Raw genomic sequence first — 20,645 nt, forward strand, 5'->3', positions numbered from 1 at the left:
AGCACTACAAAACTGGCATTAAAATTTCAAAGGATTCTAGATGGTGAAAAATTTTCTCTATAGAAATTCTCATAGAAATTCTCTATCGAAAAAAAGAATATATAATATTCATATATATATAATAATTTGAAGCCCGTTAGCGTCGCTTATATTTGTGTCTTCAAAACCCTAGTAGCTAATACGTTAAATTTGTAAGGAATTGGACCAAAAACTTTTCACGAAAACTGTGAATTGCTGATGGCATGCAAAAACTGCTTCAAATGATCTGCAACAAAGTTCAATTGTCTCAATGATGTCTAAGGTTTCTCCTTAAAAGACAAACACAAGTTTGTCTTTTGCCGTAAAATGAGATTCGAGAGTATTTAGAAAATTAAACTCGAGATAATCGAAATTAAAGTTTTGGCATGCCAAATATATCTTTAAATTGCAGTGCACCTGAAATAACTGTTACTTAGGACCTGTCAGTTATATTTTAGATTCGAGAAGTATTACTACTGTTGTGCCTTTAGTGCCTTGTTATTCAGGACTTAATTTGTTGTACTTTTCCTTCTGCTGAATTTGATCTATATCCCATGTTGGAGTTAGCTGTGTTTATTGAGTGTTCGAACGTTTACTATGAAAGAAATTATTTACCCATTATCGTTTGCTTTCTCTGGAACAGTAAACCGGCACTGAAAGCACTGTGTGAACCCTTGAATGCGCTATGAGCATTTTGCCTGTTGCTGCATCCTCTATTGCTGTCCTGCTGAGATGAGGCAGAAAACCCAGAGCAAATTTGTCAGACAAGAGAAAATTCAATCAATCTGAATAACGACGAGTACAAAAACGAACAGATATCTTCTCTAAAAATTCGGATTCGTTTAAGGGTTAGACTTGAATAAGGAGAAAGTGTTTCAGACGAGAATACATGACATCACTTAACTGGAAAGAAATTAGCAAACTTGCAAGGTATTGGCAAACCAAGTAGGATGAAAAAAGCACCTCTAATCGGCTGAAAAGTTTTCTCATAGGAGATGAGGAAACAACAATTCTTATTAATAGCTCCCACTTGTTCAATCAGTAGCTACGCAAATACCACACGTCGGTCTATTTTCTGTACGCGCTTGTCTAATCGATCTTCATGTTTGTACTGACGTTGGGAGGAGCCAACTTCACTCTAGCGTATTTCTGGAATCCTCATCAACTTTACCATTGATATTTACTAATGAGCTTAGCAAATTCTACGATCGTTGTGACTGTTTCTGATCTCTCATCTCGTGGTCTTTCAACCTCCTTCGTCACCCTAACCAATTTACTTCTTCAATCTTTAATCACTTACTTCGGGCAGTGAATTTAGTGTCATCACTGAACACAGACTTATTTACAAATCCGGCCGAGGTGAAACAATAAACACTGGGACGGCGCTGGTGGAATGTTTGTCAAAATAAATTTCCGGTAAATTTTAAGTTATTCAGTAAGTAAAAACTCTGAACGGAATATGCTGAGAATAAGTTCAACAGTTTTTTTATTAACCACAATTCACTACCAAATTATAAGTTAACCCACTGTCTGCGGTGTGTTTGTTTTTCCGCCTAAGCCTGCCGGGCAGGAATTATCACCATCTCTAGTAGCCGTCGTCGTTGTTGGACCGCTCATTACAAAGTAAAATGTTTAGCCAACAGAAGCCAGAACCGTGACGGGGCTTCAAGCCCATGAGGTCAGCTGGAAAGCGATTGTACAAACGACTAGAGAACGAAAACAAACGATAAATTGTTGGTTTTTATGGTGACTCTGTGCGGGAGGAATCGCGCTACGTCGACGACGATGACGTTGACCACGACGAGGCAATGGAATTTACAAAGGAAATGGGATAATTTCATTCACAGCAAGCACCCTTGGCCTCCGCGCTGCTGTCACTACTGGTGGATAGAGTGTCGGATTTTGGCACGCGGTTGTCCGCTTGCTCGTGAAGTGGGTCACGGCGTAAACCAACAGCTCGGTTAATTTGAGTTGAGAGATAACCACCATTGGCCGGTTTTTGCGCGCCGGAGATTTTAGTCTAATGAAAGCACCGGATTTGGTTCATGAGAGTGATTTTACGTAATTTACCTCCGGCTATCTTTTTTTTTCTCGGAAATGTTGATTTGCTTAGGATTATGTAAATTTAGCTGAGCACTCGTTTTTCAAAGATTAAATTGTTCGGCTCGAAACTGTTGGTAGTTTGAATAATAACCAAGCGCCTCCATTCAAGTCTGTTCGTATGGAGGCGCTCGGTATTTTATGACTTATGAAAAATGTTACCTAACGGGGTCAATTTAATGAATTTATTTCTATTTTAAAAACAGCTCTCAACTTAAATCTAGTCGCTGTCGTGAAGCGTAGCCATCATATTGCCCCATAACTATTAAGATTATTTCCTCTTCTTTCTCCGCATATTGCTTTCCATCCTTAACAGCTATCTGGATCAGAACAAATTAAAATCGCTTCCGGACATTTTCTTCCCACCAGGGACTTGGCTGCATACGCTGTGAGTATCACCATCCAGAGTACAAAAGAAAAACGCTCCATTTGACGTTTCATATTCCATCGCCATCGTCATCATCAACTTTATTTTCTTCTTCATCATCCCCAACAAAATCGTCATCGTCTCCGGGGAGCAACTTTTCGCAATCGGTTGATCTTCGACAGTTAGTCAGTGGGTTTGCCCTCCGGGACGGAAACACCCTGCGCTTCAGCTCATGCGTTTAATAGCATAACTTTGGGCACGCTGTTTTGATGTTTGATAACTCTTCTCTTCCGTTTCATGCATGCCGCCAGCATCCTGAGCGGGAATCAGATTGCCAGGCTGACGGCGGGCAACTTCCAGAATCTGTTCTACCTCAAAGAGCTGTGAGTATACTTGCTGTGTTGACATTTCACTGATCCGTGGACGAATGGGGGAGGTTCTTGAGTGAAGCCTAATCGGTTTATTTGTTTTTCGTTTCTCGTTTTTCGCCACACATAAACGGTTCAATAGCGATCTTAGGGATAACCAGATTGAATTCCTGGAGGCGGATGTGTTTCGTTCGTTACACAGTTTGGAAATTTTGTAAGTTTTCGAATTTTCAGCTCATGAAAAATATTTTACTTTGCTTTCTTCTTTAAGGTACCTGAACAAAAACCGTCTTACATCCCTGGACCAGGGGATGATACCGCGGCTTAATTCATTGCGAACGTTATCACTGGCGCAAAATCAAATTCGCTCTATTGCAGTGGATGCACTCGATTTACCCATATTGGAGCACCTTTATCTGGTTGATAACCGGCTGCAGTTCATCGCTAATGACACCTTTCGTCATTTACCAAATCTACTAGGCTTGTAAGTAGAAAAGTTCCCTGTTAAATTGACTGTCAGAACATCGTAAATCATTGGCTTTACCGTGATTGCTAACTACAAAACCAAAAGTTAGGAACATGTACAGTAAAACCAAATAACTATTAATTGCCATCACAAATCGTTTGCTTTTTCTCCCCTTTAGGTTTTTAAACGACAACGAAATAATCCACTTCCAGCTTGATTCGTTTGCTGGTATCCATAATCTCACCACCATGTAAGTTTCCACCCTTCTCTCTCTGTTTTTCATTCTCACTGTCGCATTCGACAAATCTCACTCATTCGTTCCGAGCGCTTTCATCTGTCATATGTACACTAGTCAAACAGCCGGAAAGCGAAGGGGACCACAAAATCTTTCGCCTCCGGTTCTAAGCTGTGTTTATGTGCTTTTTTCGGCAACAACAGGAATCTGAAGGGAAATAAATTCACCCGAATCGACAGACGAGTGCTGGAAAATCTCACCAACTTGAACTACATGTAAGTTGACTTCATCCACGCTGACCGACCGAACCAAGTCAAAGCGTTGCGTAGGGGGGGAAAGGGAGCGGTTGAAACTATTTATCGCCTTCCGGCTTGCCGGAATGTAGCTGCTTCGGAGGCGGCCGGCGGGGACTGGCTGGATTCCGATTTAAAATTGCTTGCTTAACTCGTTGCAGACATTTTTCCGAGTTCCATCACTGCAAGGCGGCGTTGCATGTGCGGGTGTGCGAGCCCCGGGGCGATGGCATTAGCAGCAAGAGTCACCTGTTGGACAACCCGGTACTGAGGGCTAGGTAGGTGAGTTTTTGGAAGGTGTGTCTGAAAACTCCAAAATGTAATTTTAAATTAGATGAATAATTCAGCGACGCATCAAAAAATATAAAAAACTGCGATTTTAATTCTCGAATACAAGAGTTTGAGACAAAATAGCCTCATTATAACAAATTGAAAAGTTTAAATTGAACACTTAACACAAACATTTAATTCCGAAGGATGAATCTAACCGATTATCATTTGATTCCGGAAGCAGAGATGATAGATGATGACTATGATTTTCAGCTTGCATGCTACGCTCAAGCTAAATGGCGTTGTTTATTTTTCTTCCCACAGCGTGTGGATTATGGCAGCGGTTGGCATTAGTGGCAATTTGCTGGTCCTGTTCGGTCGGTATGTGGTCGGAACGCGGAGCAGCCAGGCGCACGCCGAACATTCGCTATATTTGAGACATCTGGCGGCCAGTGATCTGCTAATGGGAATCTATCTGGCGATTATAGCCAGCGCCGACATCATGTTTCGGTGAGTTGTTTACTGGAGTTTATGGTTTATTGGCCCCGAAAAGTTGTCCCAGCTGTGGCTAACCTGAAACTAATATTTGTTTCCCACACCCACCCACCTATTGCAGAGGCCAGTATCTGCTGTTCGAGGAGGAATGGCGCTCGAGTGCGGTTTGTGCCTTCTGTGGATTTCTCAGCACGCTCAGTTGTCAGTCCTCCACGTTGCTACTGACGCTGGTTACCTGGGACCGGCTAATATCGGTCACCCGGCCACTGTATCAGCGGTCCAGCAGCAAAACACGTGTCATCATGCGTCTGGCGCTTTTGTGGGGTATTGCGGTTGCTGCGGCGGCCGCCCCATTGTCAGCGACCGACTATTTCGGGTCGCATTTCTACGGCAGCAACGGTGTGTGCCTTTCGATCCACATCCACGACCCGTACGCGGTCGGTTGGGAGTACTCGGCCGGGCTGTTCATCCTCGTCAACACATTCTCGCTACTGTTCATCGGGACGTCCTATCTGCGGATGTTGCAAGCCATTCGGGTGTCGCGTAACGAGACACGGAACACCCTCAATTGTCGGGAAAAGATTGTGGCCAGAAGGTGAGTGAAGATCGAAATCCAATTCTTGGCACGGTTCCAACCCGACACCCGTTATGAGCCCTGTCGGTAGGATGCACTTGAGACGCGATTGGTTTTTGCGAAAGTTTAGCATCAGGAGAGGAGGACGGCCAGTACCGTCATTTCATTTTTCAGTCGGATGATGCGTGGTAACTGGTTTTGTTTCTTCTTTAAGTTGAAACTTTTTATTGCTTGAACAATGGGAATCAATTGGTCAAAGTTTTGTGCTTTATTCTTCAATCCAGTCAAACGATAATACAGTAAAACTTCTTTTCCAAAGAACACACATAATAGAATAAAACATTCTCTGTCAATAAATCTGCCGTTAGCAGTTGTCGAATGTCAAGCGAAGCATTAGTCAGGAGTCAAGAATCAACATGGTTCTCAAGGTTGAAATGAGGTTCAACAAAACCTTTTCTTGAACTATCATGATGAACAAAGAAGTATGGGTAAAATTCCGGACCGAATTTCAATTTCAGGCGTTTTTGAAGTTTACGTGTTAAGATTAGGGATGAGAAAGCAGATCAAACAACTTATCAGAAACTTTCAAACGGAATGAGACTCGGTTGGCTAGTGTAGTGTGCTGTTGTACAGCAAGAAAGTTTCGTGAAACTTAATACGAACTTTATAAGAACTTTCTTGGCTTGCTCGTTAAGTGAAATTCGAACAGGACAGAAGGATAATTTGTAAACTGATAAATTTGTGTCTTTTGACTTCGTTAAGGAGAACAAACTATCGTATTCTATCCTTTGTCCTTTTTCATCCTATCGTTCTTCTATTTACATATTCGACTTAGGCCACGCGGCCGACGTCATTTCTTTTCCATATACTTTGTATTCCATGGGAACTTGAAATACTAGGTGCGTTGAAAGCACTGATAATGAAAAATTGCCTACAGCTACTATTTAAGAGTATGCAACGGAAGATTGCTGAAATGGGAATTGAATGTAAATTGCCTTTTTCCTAATTCTGAGAATCACACCGGTACATCTCCCTCCACTCACAAGCCGTAAGTCATCTGTAGGAGATGACTTACACCTTTCACCTGCTGGCTTAGGCTCGTAGGGTAAGAAACGGTTTAAGCAGTAGCGCCTATTTCAATTAGTCGAAGATAACGAGCGCACGGTGCTCCCACAGACCGTTATTATAAAAAAATGCACCAAAGAATCTGAGTACACCATTCGATTCGTTATGACGTCCAAAATCTCTGGTTAAAATTTCAAAATCATCGTACGGTACTTTTTTGAGTAATGCCCTTTTGAAGGTCGTAAAGTACAAAAAAGTGATACTAAAACGAAGAAATACTCAATGTAAAGCACGATTTTTAGCCACATTTTTTACAAACAACTTCCAAAATAATTTCTACACTTCCAAATATTACATTTACAATTGGTCGGCGTGCGACCAGACCGAGCCAAGCGCCAAACACAATGTTTTGAGTAATGAGAATTTGAAGTTTGACCACCCATAAATTAATCGTGTTTGAACTTATCGTTAATTTCAATGCAAATATGTTACGAACAGGGCTCAATGAATGTCCTTTTATCATTAATACACGAAAAATAGCAATAATTGCTAAAATATTTGGTTTTTATTTTTGACACCTACGCACTCAGTTCACTCTGGTCGAACAAAAATTTTAAAAGTTGGTCTTCAGTTCGGTCTGGTCAAACGTATTTTCTACAACATATCGTCTTGCCTCTTAAACAAGCTAATTTTTCTCACTAGTCAAACGTAATACATAGATATCAACGCTGCTTTATCTCTTAGTCCAATCTGTATAAGAAATTATACAGCTGATAGACAAGTAAAGCTTTATTTCTGTTGCTCAATTTCCTGGTGCCAAAGCGCACCAAGTGCTAAGTGTTAAGATAGTATCAATATGAAATGCTCTGGTATTTTGAAGCGGGTATTGTCTAATTTTATTGATTTAACGTATATTGACCCAGTCCTGACGTTTGTTACAAGAAAAAATTTAATATTATTTGAAATTTATCAAATGGAAATAAAATGCACTTGGTTCGGTCTGGCTCAACAAGATCTTGAAAAAAAGTGATTTGCCCATTGAAACGAAATTCGGCTCTACGAAAACCACCTGGCTGTTTATTTATCTAATTCTGATGACAGTCGTATTAACGAGCTGTCCGAAGCGGAGAAATCAGTTACTGATTAAAATAAATCGCAAAGTTAGCTTTCAAATCACAAACAATCACTTTATTAAAATACCATGTCTGTGTTTATGGTTCACTCTGGTCGAACGCGATTTCGTTCTTTTTACAAAGTGCAACAGAGATTTTTTACTATAACACGCCTATGAACTGTTCAAATGATTTCATTCTTTTATGGAACATAGATCATCAGTTTGCACATCCACTGGTGCCAATAACTCAGTTTTTAAGAAAATGGCGCTTGGCTCGGTCTGGTCGCACGCCGACCAATTGGTGGGAAGAATTATTTGAAAATCCCACAGTGCATAGTGGTCTAAATTCGAAAAATCGTGATCGTTCTAGATTTGACTATGAAAAATTGATTTTGTGTACTCAATGTCTTCAGCAAGCTTGTTTTTGGTTTTTCGATCAATCCACCAAACAGTTACATAAAAAAAACATATTTTCTCTAATTTTTTTTTAATTAAAAAAAACAATTGCTGAATACTGCGATGTCCTATCTGTACGTTGAACACGACGAAATAGAGTTTTTTTATGGAACACCCCTCCTTAAATTCAGTTTTTTCTCTATTTTTTTACTGTGATTGTCTAAACTGTAATATAGGAGGGCTGAAAAAAAAGGTGGAGAGGTTGTTTATTAGACACGACCGCATGCTTAACGTAGAATTACGACAGCCTGTCTTATGTCAAGGTAGTTTTTGCAATAGGTTCAGGAATACACGCTATTGGGGCTTATCAATTTATCGGTGTGGAGTGGTAAATTTCAGTGATAGTTTTCTTTCGACTCTCTTTTTTAGTACCGTAAATCGAGGTGACTTTGATCACTCAACCTCTTGTTTGAATTTGTGATAAAAAACGCTCGTAGAGCTTTGAATTTGTCGTGATCTTCACTGATTGAGTTTAAATATGTTTGCATTGCTACTCTGCATGCAATAAACTGGAATTTGAGCGATTTTAGTTGCACACAAACAATCGGTTCAAGCAGATACCAACAACAACCTGCGATGCTTAAAGTGTTGATATTATTACCAGGTTAGATATTAAGATAAAAAAATATCGTCTTCGGCAGTGGTTTTCTTCGGCAGCTTTTCTGCTGCAATCTTATGCAAAAACCTGCCGAAGAGAACCACTGATGAAGACGTTCGATACCCTATATGAAGCTGATCACCAATAATATTTTTGATTTTTTTTCTTTTAAGGCAATGTTAGGTTCCAATTATTAACTTAATACATATTTTCTTTTTAACGACAACCCAAGACGTCACGTAACATGCAACTTAGGAGTGTTGGATAAGCCCTATTCCACGTGGACTAGTTTTTGATGATTTCAGACCGCCTTCCCTCTCAGTAGACAATCGTTCATATATATTTTGAGAATTTTGTATGAATCTTGAACTTTTGTCATCATAAACTGTTTAAGTAGAATGTGAATGGCTCTCAAATTGTTTCTCATATTTATTAACTCATTAAAGTCGTTTTAGACTGTTAAAGTTTATTAAAGTTAAAAAGTTTCACTAGAAACTCATCAGAACAATGAAATGATCAAAGTCACCCCGGAATGATGATTGATTTAAATTTTTTTTAGAGAATTTTGAAAGCAGCAGAATTGTTGCCAAACTTTTGAAATAGCAACTGGATCTTGCTCAATGCATGCCAGTATTAATTTGTTAAATTCAAAACAATTTTGTTTTCAGCATATTCTTAAAATATTTAAGATATATTCAAAACAGTGATCAAGGTCACCTCAGTTTATGGTGTTTGATTAGGTTACCACCAAAAAGTAGCTTTGATTTTGGATTGCCATTCACCGATGACACGGAATGATTTTAGGTCACTTGTAATTCTCTACTCTGCACATACTTTAAGCAAGCGAACAAAACATAATAACACAGCTAGACCAGCACACTCATAGCTATTAGCAGTGGCTGGAAACGCTGAAAGCAAACGGGATGCGACAATTTTTTTTTTTAATAGGGGGGGAATGTTTGTAATGATTTATTTATGTACTAATATCTATTCAGAATTAGAATTGTGTGTTCTGCCACAAATGGTGACATTTCAACACTATTATATAAGTTATAAGCTTGCAACAATTAATGTTCGGATTGACGTGAGGACGACCTACTACGTTTACGAGTTAAAACAATAATGATTTATTTTACTTATAAAATGTTACACTGCTCGCGATTGTCGTCGTCGCCGTCGTCGTCGTCGTAGCTGTCCAAGGGTCATTATGCCCATTCTGCTAAATCGGCACTCTCGGTGCTATCGCATCGATAGGTAGTACGCTGAGTTCTGCTGCAGAGTGGAAGGTTTTGTTATTGATGATCGCGCCGGGTTGGTTGGCGTGGCAAAGCATTTAACGCAAGAATTACAGGTGGTTTCAACTGTACTTGCTCTCGATACAACTCGCGGGGTGCGAATAATCGTAGCACGTTGTTGTTGTTGTTATTGTTGTTGTTAAACTTCCATCGCAGCCAGGGTTGCTGCGATTTGTTGTTGTTGGGCTTTTAGCTTCTCAATCGCGTTCGTAACTTATATATATATATATATATATATATATATATATATATATATATATATATATATATATATATATATATATATATATATATATATATATATATATATATATATATATATATATATATTTGTACGCTTTTTTATTATTGAATGTTATTAGCTTTCGCAGTTAAGTTAATGTTATTGTAGGAAAAATAATAAACCTACTTGTCAAGGGACAAAAAGGAATAAAACAAAACTTGAAATAAACTTAAAACTATCTTACTGACAAAAAAGTGAGCTAATCGTTGCAATTTAGGATTGCAACGATTTTTGTCGGAATTTGTTGATAATTTGGCTTGACATAGTTTCTAATGTTTCTACATTAGTGAGCCTATGTAGCTCGTTCGTGCTAAACCAGGGAGGACGCTTCAAAATCATTTTTAAAAATTTTTTTTTGAATCCTTTGAAGTGTCTTCTTCCTGGTTGTACAACAACTTGTCCAGATGGGAACTGCATATCACATTGCTGGCCTAAAAATTTTTTCGTAAATTAACAATTTATTCTTGAGACAAAGTCTAGAATTCCTGTTGATAAGAGGATATAAACATTTGATATACTTATTGCACTTTGACTGGATATTTTCAATGTGCTCCTTGAAAGTAAGATTCTTATCATAAATTAGCCCTAAGTATTTAACTTGATCAGACCAATTTAAGACCACACCGTTCATCCTTATAACGTGGTTATGGGTGGGTTTGAGAAATGAAACTCTTGGCTTATGCCCAAGTTACACACGTTGTTATCGAATAGTTAAGATAACCCCTCCAACACAACTTTCGGTTATTGATTTCAGTTGACTTTACTTTTTCCATGACATCTCTATCACCAGAAAAGCGCAAAAATCGAAGGCTACTAGAACAAGTACTGGTGCTATATGAAGTATTATATAACTTCATGAAAGCAAGCCAACTTGCTAGACTGAAGCTGCAAAATACATCTCGAGTACCAATGCGGTAAAAAACATGGAAAACAAGTTATTTTCAAGCTGTAATTGCTAACTAATAAAAACATCGTTGACGCAAGCATAAAACTTCAGAATAAAAATATTGCAGAACAACGCTGCTTTATATTAGGAACTACAAAGGAAAAAAATAGTGATTATGGCGTATCGAATATTCACCAAAAATAAACAATAATATTAGACCAGCTATTTGACGCTTTTAATACAAAGTTCTACGTGCGCGTCAAATTTCATGGTGAAACATTGCATTTTACTTCTGAAAAAATCATGCGCCATTCATTGGATACGGTTTTCTGTTAGTAAATGTTATTTATTACAGAATGATTACTGATTCATTTAATTGCAAAGAGTCTCAATTTAGCCCAACACCGCATGAGTTTAGTTCGTGAACAACTATCTGGCATCTCTTTCTTACTTGCCTAATAAATCGCAATGTCGTTTCTTTTTTCCTGGGTTGATCTGCACTGACCTAGTGGAATGAAAAAACTCGCGCATTCGTGGGTCAGAATTCGCCACACCAGCGCGCATGTGCAAATGTGTTGCTATGACAACATTTACCCAGCGCATGCGCAAATGTATTGTCACGCGCAGTGCAGCTAGATCGAAAATTGTGTTCGTCAGCGGCACTTTTAATATATTATAAATTGATGATAAAAACAATGTTCAACCTTTCAAAATGAATTGTTTCTGTCGCTTAAGTATTAAAATTGTTTTCGTATAGTTTTAACGTTATCTAGACATAAAATAACAAACTAGAAAACGCTGTTAGATATACGGTAACAAAAATTGGCGTGACATTGGTTGCACTGCAAGCGTTTTGTTTACATTTTCATGGCGCATTTCGATCCAACTCAAATAGTTTGAATAAAAATCGTTTAAATAATTTTAATAACAATATGATCAAGTAACTGGCTGCTGAATACTAAGACCAACCAAAGGAAAAGCACTTTACAGGTACGTAAATTATTATTGGGCGTGTAATATTGAACTGGCGCGGCTGCCTCGGCTAGACATTTTTACACAGCTGTTATAATAAAGAAAACATCTGGAAGACATCTTGAAGACAAGTGCCATTTATATCATAGTTTTTGTTTTTTGAACTCATGTTATTAAAAAACATCTCCAAAACTAGAAAAAGGAGCTTGTTTTCGAAGTGTGGTGGAATTACTGATGAAGAACAACTTCTCACAAATGTTTTATTTTAAGTTGTTTTCTGTACTGTTTTGATAACATCATGAACACAACTTAAAGACAAGCAAAAGCAGTTTATATTTATTAATCTATGAAATACACTCATGATATAAAATGATATCTCCAGAGCAAGAAAATAACAACACAAGTTTTCGAATGCTCTAATAGTACTCTTATATGACTACTGTCATTGAGAAATATTTTCTAACATGTTTTGTGTGTTACTTGGGTGAGGAGGGATGCGACAAATTCGAACATGGTCAGCAATGCTACACAGTGCTGCGGTCCGCCGGTTGGTCTGTGTGGATTGCTGCGATCGAATGAGTCGCCTGCTTAGCCTTGCTGCGCCAATATCAGCTGCTGCTCTGTCGGATCAACAAGGCTGCACATTTTTCAATAGTACAATACACATTTCAATATTACGTATATGAAATTTTCTAGTCGATTTCTGTAAGCGTTAAGGGAATCCGTTGGAAACTGACTGACTTTTAAGCATTCGGAAGTGGCTCTCGATATTTTCGGTTTTTGAATTTGTTCCCCTATATATGCTGCAATAACACATAACTCTACGTCAACAACACAATGGTGGTTACAGATTTTAATTTTGAAACTCGTAAACACGCTATTAGGCATTGAATAAACAGAAATAAAAATACTGAACAAATACTAGAAGCACAGCATAGCATATGGGATTGTACACATCGTAGGTGGCAATCCAACAATAAAGTCTTTCATTTAATACCTACGGAGGATCAATGTAGAGATGTTAGTTCAATATTTGTTCGCGAAGGTTAAAACGTATACTACCTTCATAGATGTTACAGGATTACGGGTATTGTATTAGTAGGACAGGTAATATGCAAAGGATTTCTATTCTGATGTAATAGAGTAATGTAGTTCAATAAAAAATATAAAAGCATGTTTAGATATAGAGAAACTTACAAATATTTCCTCCATGAATGGCAGCGCTGCAAGTGTACCTAATTTGTTGGCGTTTTTACGTGTTTGACATTTCCGAATCCAAAAACTTTTGCCACTCAAACTTTACGAAGAATCAGAACGCGCCCAGCTCTTAGTTGGTTTGGGTGTCAGCTCCTGCCAGAAAACTGAAAAAGATACACTGTAAAAATATTAGAAATATTTAAGGCGGAAGTAGACTAGAAATTTCGAAATTGTATTGAGAAACTTGTTCAAGTAAAACCTAAATTATTACACCCAGCAGCGGTCAGACCCAGCCTTTCTCATTCAAACTTTTATTTGTAGAAATAGATTTACATGAACGCTTCTAAAAGGTTCTAAAATATTGATGTTGCAATCTATACATATAAAAATGCAGTCCGGTCTGTCTGTCTGATCCATATAGGCTCGAAAACTACTGAACTGATCGACCGGAAAATTTGTATGTAGAGGTTTTTGGTGCCTTTTCTGGAAGGGAGGGGTCCCATACAAATGGAACATAAATTTCTGCACATCTCAAGAACAAACCAAGCAAATTAAACCGAATTTGGCATGTGGATGTTTTAAGAGGTAACAAATATGTCCATAAGAGTTGAACTACCCTCCCTTTTCTGGAAAGGAGGTGGTTCCATACAAATGAAACACAAGTTTCTGCACTTCTCGAGAGTTAACCTAATAAATGGAACCATATTTGGTAGGTTATGTTCTATAATCGACCTCAGGCAACATTTTGGATTGTAAGATGGCAACTTCCGGTTTCTGGAAAACAGCCAATAATATAACAATATCCGGATCTAGAATGATATACAGGAGCCAAAATCGACCACAGATACCATTTTGAATTCTAAGATGGCGACTTTCGGTATTGGGTGTTATTCGATCATTTTCGGCTGTTTCCCAGTAACATGTGCTTCCAGAGGGAGGGGCGTCGAACCGTTATGGACATATTCGTTACCTCTAAAAACATTCAACCAGAATGACGCTCAGAGGCCAGAATTTGGAATCCAAGATGGCGACTTCCGGTTTGTGAAAAACAGCCTAAAATAACCAAATACCATCCAATATGAGTATCTCTGGAACCAGAATGATGCAATGAGCTAACAATTGACCTCAGGCACTATTTTGAATAGCTAAATGGCAACTTATAGGAAACAGTCGAAAATAACCAAATAATACTCAATATGGATATTTCCGTGATCGAGATGATGCATAGAAACCAAACATTGACCCTGGAAACCATTTTGAATTTAAAGACGACCGCTTTTAGTTTGTGGAAAACAACCAAAATAACTAAATACCCCCCAATATGGGTATTTCCGGTGTCAGATTGATGCCAGTAAGTCTGCTGATAATGACAGAATACCACCCAATATGAATATATTCAGAATTAAGGCGATGTACAGAAGCCAACAGTCGAGGTTGTTGTCATTTCGATAAAACCAATAATTTCAAACGATTTGTTATTCGACTTTGATCATATCCTATGGCCGATTCGTCGTGCATTTGCAGACTTTGAACACAACGCAAGGAATCAATGAATTTGGAAGTTAGTTATTTGTAAATTCGAGAGATGACTCGTTCGTATGACTCTAGTTATGTTCAAATAAGTTATGTAATCTTTGAGATAATAGACTTTTGTTGTTTTATTAACAATTTGATACATAATGGTTGCTTAAGTTCGATTATAATCAAATGAAATGAGAACGTATGAGGCAGCAAAACTTTGAAATCACGTAACCCTTAACTAGCCCGCTCATCTGATAATAATATTGATCAAACCGGTTGTGTAGTTTCTACACGCAAAAGTTGGAGTGTGCGTAACCAGATCATTTATGAGCGAAATTAGCGCATTTACTGATTAAAATTGGAACCAGTACAACGCATGTGCGTTGGGCATAACGCATTTGATGCTCTAGCGTATTTTGAATGAATTGTGCAGCCCCAAACCACTACAACTATAGAGCATCAGCCGATGTTTAGAAGGTTGGCATCGTTAAAACAGTGCAACCAGCAATCAATACTGATAAGTTGGGTACTGACTCCATTGAAGAAATTATTGTCTGATCGATTCACTTTCATGAATCAGGCCATTTGAAAACATCATTCAATCATTAACAATAAACAAAAACATGAGATTAGTCCAAAACATTTTGCATTTAATTATGACTCTGGTTTCATACGGTTCTGCGTTACTGGCACCAGCGTCAATAACTTCCGCGGCAACAAGGCTCGCCATTGGCTGTTTCGGTTGCTGACGATTTTTAGGGATGCACGAGCTGTTGATACGCACCGGCTCGCGAAAGTAAAGAACGGTTTTTTGAGCGTTTCGAAACTGATCGTTCGCCCGAAGCCGAAGTTTACCGAGACATTACGATTTTTTGTATTGGATACATATTCTGATTTTGATCTCTGTCAATATATTCCTTGTACAACTTTTGCGTTATGCGTACCACGCATTGGTTGTGCGAAGTCAGAGCAAATTCTGTGCGAATTGAAAGGACACATTGGATGATTAAAGCTTGAACTTTTGCGTGTAAGATAATGAAGTTTCGTGATTTTCACATTTCGGTACATTACAGGCGAAGTTACAGTTCGATTACAGTAAAATTCAATAGGGTGTTATGACGCAGCTAGATTTATTAATTGACACTAATTTTGTGGGAATCGGGTCAGCTATTTCTGAGAAAAGTGAGTGAGTCCAATTAGTCTTCGGAATATGTTACTTTTCAAAGCTGGATTTCACATTTCTAAACATAACACGCAAAGTAATAGTCCGATTGCAAAACAAATCAATAGGGTTTTATGGGACAACTAGATCTTCCATTTGACACTAATTTTATGAAAATCGGTCCAGCCATCTCTGAGAAACATAAGTGAGATTAAACAGTCTTCAGAACAAGTTTCTTTTAATAAGTTTCCACAAGTTCAATCTTTTTAAAATTCAATAGTTAAGAGTATTTCAGGTAGCCCGTGCATTTGAAATCAATTTTGTTTAAATTGGTTGTGTAGTTTTTGAGATAATTATGTTTTATGATTTTTACATTTTGATACATAATCTCTAAACTATAAATCCGATTACAATGAAATTTAATGGGGTTTTATGGGACAATAAGACCTTTCATTTGCAATTGATTTCATGAAAATCGGTCCAGCCATCTCTGAGAAAAGTGAGTGAGAATAAAAATCTGCACATACACATACACACACACATTAGGGTGGGACAAAAAATAAATGTTAGCTCCCATGCACTTTTCGTGTTCCTTATGGATCCCATAACAACTGTGTAACTTTTCAGATCGATCGGTGAAACGCTCGATTTGCATGCTGCACATTTGCATGCTACAGCAGTATTGCTAGTAAAATTCAATGGTGAGCCGTCCGTCAGACATTCAATCAGTTTGGGGTGAATAGCTGTTTCTACAAGCATCGTAGCGCCTTACGGTCTTCAGAAGAGTTTTTCCCAGGAAAATTTCCTACAAATATCATGTATCGATATATTTTCAGGACCCAACTGGGAATTTATAGAGAATAAGTTTTGAAAAAGTGAATTTTCCCATATAAAATCGTATGGAAACATTAAAAATCGGGCGCAAATCGGGCGTTCCACCGATCGATCTGAAAAATTACACAGTTGTTATAGGATTAATAAGGAACACGAAAAGTGCATGGGAGCGAAAAGCGTCGAGATGAGTCGAGTAATATATGCCATTCGGCCCTTTGGAGCACTTTTATATCTTCGGTTTTGCAAGTGATTGCTATAATTTTCTAGGAGAAAGGCAAAAATGCCAGTATCGGCAAAACAAACTGTAACAGGTGAAATTACCGATAGGTCAAGAATGCCGCGATGCACATGAAAAATTATAAAGGATGACTTAAAATGGTCAAGTAAATCTTGAATCAGTTGCAAGCGGTACTCTGAGCAGTCAGACGTCTACGAGATGCAGCTATCAATTAGAAGACACACTCAGTAAAACGGCCACGGGGGCGGAGGCGAAAAAGCCTTGGGAAATGACGGTGGAGTTAATGGGTGAATCGGTGGAGAGCGTCAGATATTAACCGCCAATCATCTTTTGGATTTGACTTTTAAACAAAAACTCGAAGAGAGAGGTTGTGCGAAAAACTGAATTAGAGCCGAAGCGTTCTTGTGACCATTGTTTCATAAAACTAGAAAAAGTTCGGAAAGTGAACGTGAATTCATTGTGAAAACTAGACTGAGCGTTCATGTAACTCATGTAACGTTATAACAGTTGCTGGAATCCAACCCCATAACCTGGTGAATTACCTCGGCTGTAGCCAGTATTGCCATTAAGTTTAAAAAAAAATCTGGCAAAATGAAAATAAAAATTCTGGCAAAAATACCCACATTTCCACTGAATAATTGCCGCTGGACTAACAACCTGGAATATTGCATTTCTTATGTTAAATTGGTCAATAAATCGATTAGTGATGGTTTTAATTTGTGCAGGGCACGGAAAATTGTCTGTTTTGCCTCTTTTCACTCTATTTTTGCGTATTTTTGGAAATCTAGACCTTTACCCGTGCGCTGCACAGGATGAAACTATCACCAATCGATTTATTGACCAATTTTACATAAGAAATGCTATGTTTCAGGTTGCCAGCCCAGCGGCTTCTAATTGATGGGAATTTGGGTTCATTTTTTCCTAGGGTGCAACGGGTGAAAAACTAAAATTTTGGATTTCTTTTAAGGATCTTTAACTGTACAACAAACACGCTCAGAGAGAATCGAGAGCATGTATATGTAATCTCCCTGGCTACTCTTTATGTCAGTATTTTTGTAATTTTTATGCATGCTTAGTTGTGTATAGAATGGAGTCGAAATGAGAAGCGCAGTGTACAGTTCTAGCTGAGCTACACATAAATATTGGCATATTACTATTATTGAAAAAAAAAAAAAAAATCTAAGATAGTGGCTGCTTTTGGGCGCGCCGTGCCAATTTACCATAACATGCGCCACAAGCGAAATCTAATGCAGTGACTTTTTTATTCTAATACATTCAATTTTCTTCAACACGCGAAAATTTTATTTATTTTATTTATTTTTTTTATTTTCTATAATTTATCTGACCCGAGTCTTAATTAATATAACAATGTTTGAGTGTCAAGTTGATAAAATGTTCGTTCTTTTGACTTTCTGCACGAATTTATCCAAGGATTCATTGAAGTCGAATAGATGTTCAACACGAGTAAAAGTTCTAACAAGGCGGTGATGGGCTCATTATAGCCAAACGATGTACGATGGTATGGGGTCTGCAGAAATCCAATTGAACGCAAAGCGCGTTGTGAAGCTCGAAAGTTCACAAGAGACAAAAGCTTCGGTGAGTCGATTTCTCCACAGAGCAGTTTGGCTATGAACACTGCCTGATGCAATCACCGTCGGTGCTCGAGAGTATCAATACCAATTAAACGGCAGCGGTCTGGATACGGTGGTAAATTAGCGGGATCACGCCAAGGAAGCTCACGCAATGCAATGCGGACAAATCGTTTCTGGATACGCTCAATCCGCAGGTTCCAAGTTAGCTGGTAGGGAAACCAAACCAGGTTACAATTCTCAATCAGTGGACGTACTAATGAACAGTACAGGGCCTTTAAGCTGTGAGGATCCTCAAAATCACGGGCGACTTTACAAATGAAGCCGAGCTGGCGTGTAGCTTTTGAAATCATCGTACTGTGATGCAGGTGGAATTTAAGTCTACTGTCAAGTAGAACACCAAGGTCCTTTACATGATCGACCCTCTTCAGTTCCAAACCGTCGATGCGATAGTCGAAGATAATCGGTTTTAGGATACGATGGAAAGTTATAACTTTGCATTTAGAAATACTAACCACGAGCCAGTTCTTTCGACACCAGTAGGAGAAAACATTCAGAAATTCTTGTAAACGGCGGCAGTCTTCAATAGTCCGAACTTTCAGAAACAATTTCAAATCATCTGCATACACCAGCTTGCAGCCGTCACCTAGCAGCAGTGTCACGTCATTGAAAAACAGTGCAAATAACAAGGGCCCCATGTTGCTTCCTTGGGGAACTCCTGACTTGTTGGTGAATTGCGATGATACACTTGAACCGAGTTTTACGCGTACAACTCTTCCACGAAGATATGAGCTTAGCCATTCAACAAACTGATGGGAAGCACCTAAGCGCAAGATTTTACACAGGAGCATCGTATGGTCCAAACGATCGAAATCAGCTTTGATATCGGTGTAAATCGCATCTACCTGAGCTTTCTGCTCCATCTGCGAAATACACGATGAAGTAACTCTAATAAGTTGGTGCAAACAGAGCGGCCCGGCATAAATCCATGCTGAGTGATGGAGATATAGTGCTTAGTGCGAGAAAGCATGTAACCGCTTACTATGATCTCGAACATTTTAGACCCAGCAGAGAGGCTAGTAATGCCACGATAGTTTCGAACGTTTTACCGGTGGCACAACGACTAAAAACAACAGCAGGAATTCCATCAGGACCTTGTGGTTTTTTATACATGGATGTTTTTCAAAACTATTGACTAATTGTAAAAATGTTCCAAAATCAAACCTAAAAAGTCGGATTTCTACAAAAACAACTTTTCATTCCGGATTTTTCGTTTTTCGCTCAAAGAATGGTTGTTTCTGTGTTTTTCACAAAGCGTTTAGTTCCCTGCAATTCGTTAATTTGCTTGTCGCTTCTCCTCAGAGAATCACTAGCGTGTAGGATAATATCTTTCACCGCGGAAACAGCTGCTCTCATACTGGTGAGAAATTCGACGCACGGGTTTGAAGAAAACCACGAATCGTGTGTACCTGAGAATTGGAGTTGGAAATATCTCTCCTGAGAGATAATAAATTGAGCAAGCACTTTCTCACACGAAAGGACATTATGCACAATAACTACACAACAGAGCTCACTGCAGTGCTCTTTCAGTGAGTTCCTTGTGCATATATCAAATGGGGGGGAGCATCTGGGTAGGAAAATAGATTGCGTTTGCTTTGCGCCTCGAAGCTGACAAAAAAACAAGACGCAACTCGGCATCACATTCCTCTAGAACAGCGGTTCTCAACCTTTTTTTGTTCGCGTACCCCTTGGCGATATTTTTCATATCGATTGTACCCCCTGGCTTGGAATATTTTTGCAGAGTGGGAGGGAGTAGTTTTTTTTTCATCATCTATAGTTTAATTGACACGGCACAAATACAATTCAATGTTTAACGGCGCCAATTATATCTGGTAGCTTACTTTCTAAAGTATCTTAATAACTAGAAGCAAATTTTTTATCCTCGCTGCCGACTACGAGCTAAAACTAAATCTAACTTAAAGCTAGAATATTTTGCATTAAAAGCACAGGTTTGCTGTTTGATGGTTTTCATTGCCATAGGTAAGCAGCATATTAAATTTGTTCCGCTGCTGGGCCAAGATATTACGGACTGGCATATTGGGTTGTTTCCATCGGGCCTTGAGAGTATCGTGCGGGTCTGATTGCTGTTTCCGGATCCGGGGTCTTAACGTGTTCTTGTCGTTTGGTTGGATGTAGGCGGAAGGGGATAGGACTAAACTGGGGCGTGGATGGATTTCAGGAAAATGTAT

General features: G+C 38.6%; 1 protein-coding gene across 2 annotated transcripts in view; it reads left to right on the forward strand.

The window, feature by feature from the left end:
- The window catches only part of LOC129731909 (relaxin receptor 2-like), a 182,245-nt gene that overhangs the window by 101,854 nt on the left and 59,746 nt on the right, over nt 1-20,645 (forward strand). For both annotated transcript variants that reach the window (XM_055692280.1, XM_055692281.1), the window contains 9 exons: nt 2,435-2,506; nt 2,797-2,868; nt 2,996-3,067; nt 3,125-3,337; nt 3,498-3,569; nt 3,758-3,829; nt 4,009-4,125; nt 4,442-4,627; nt 4,734-5,207. In XM_055692280.1, coding sequence (XP_055548255.1) covers nt 2,435-2,506; nt 2,797-2,868; nt 2,996-3,067; nt 3,125-3,337; nt 3,498-3,569; nt 3,758-3,829; nt 4,009-4,125; nt 4,442-4,627; nt 4,734-5,207 — 1,350 coding nt within the window. The remainder of the gene's footprint in view (nt 1-2,434; nt 2,507-2,796; nt 2,869-2,995; nt 3,068-3,124; nt 3,338-3,497; nt 3,570-3,757; nt 3,830-4,008; nt 4,126-4,441; nt 4,628-4,733; nt 5,208-20,645) is intronic.

Source organism: Wyeomyia smithii, chromosome 3 (assembly GCF_029784165.1).
Source record: "Wyeomyia smithii strain HCP4-BCI-WySm-NY-G18 chromosome 3, ASM2978416v1, whole genome shotgun sequence".
Taxonomy (NCBI): Eukaryota; Metazoa; Arthropoda; class Insecta; order Diptera; family Culicidae; genus Wyeomyia; species Wyeomyia smithii.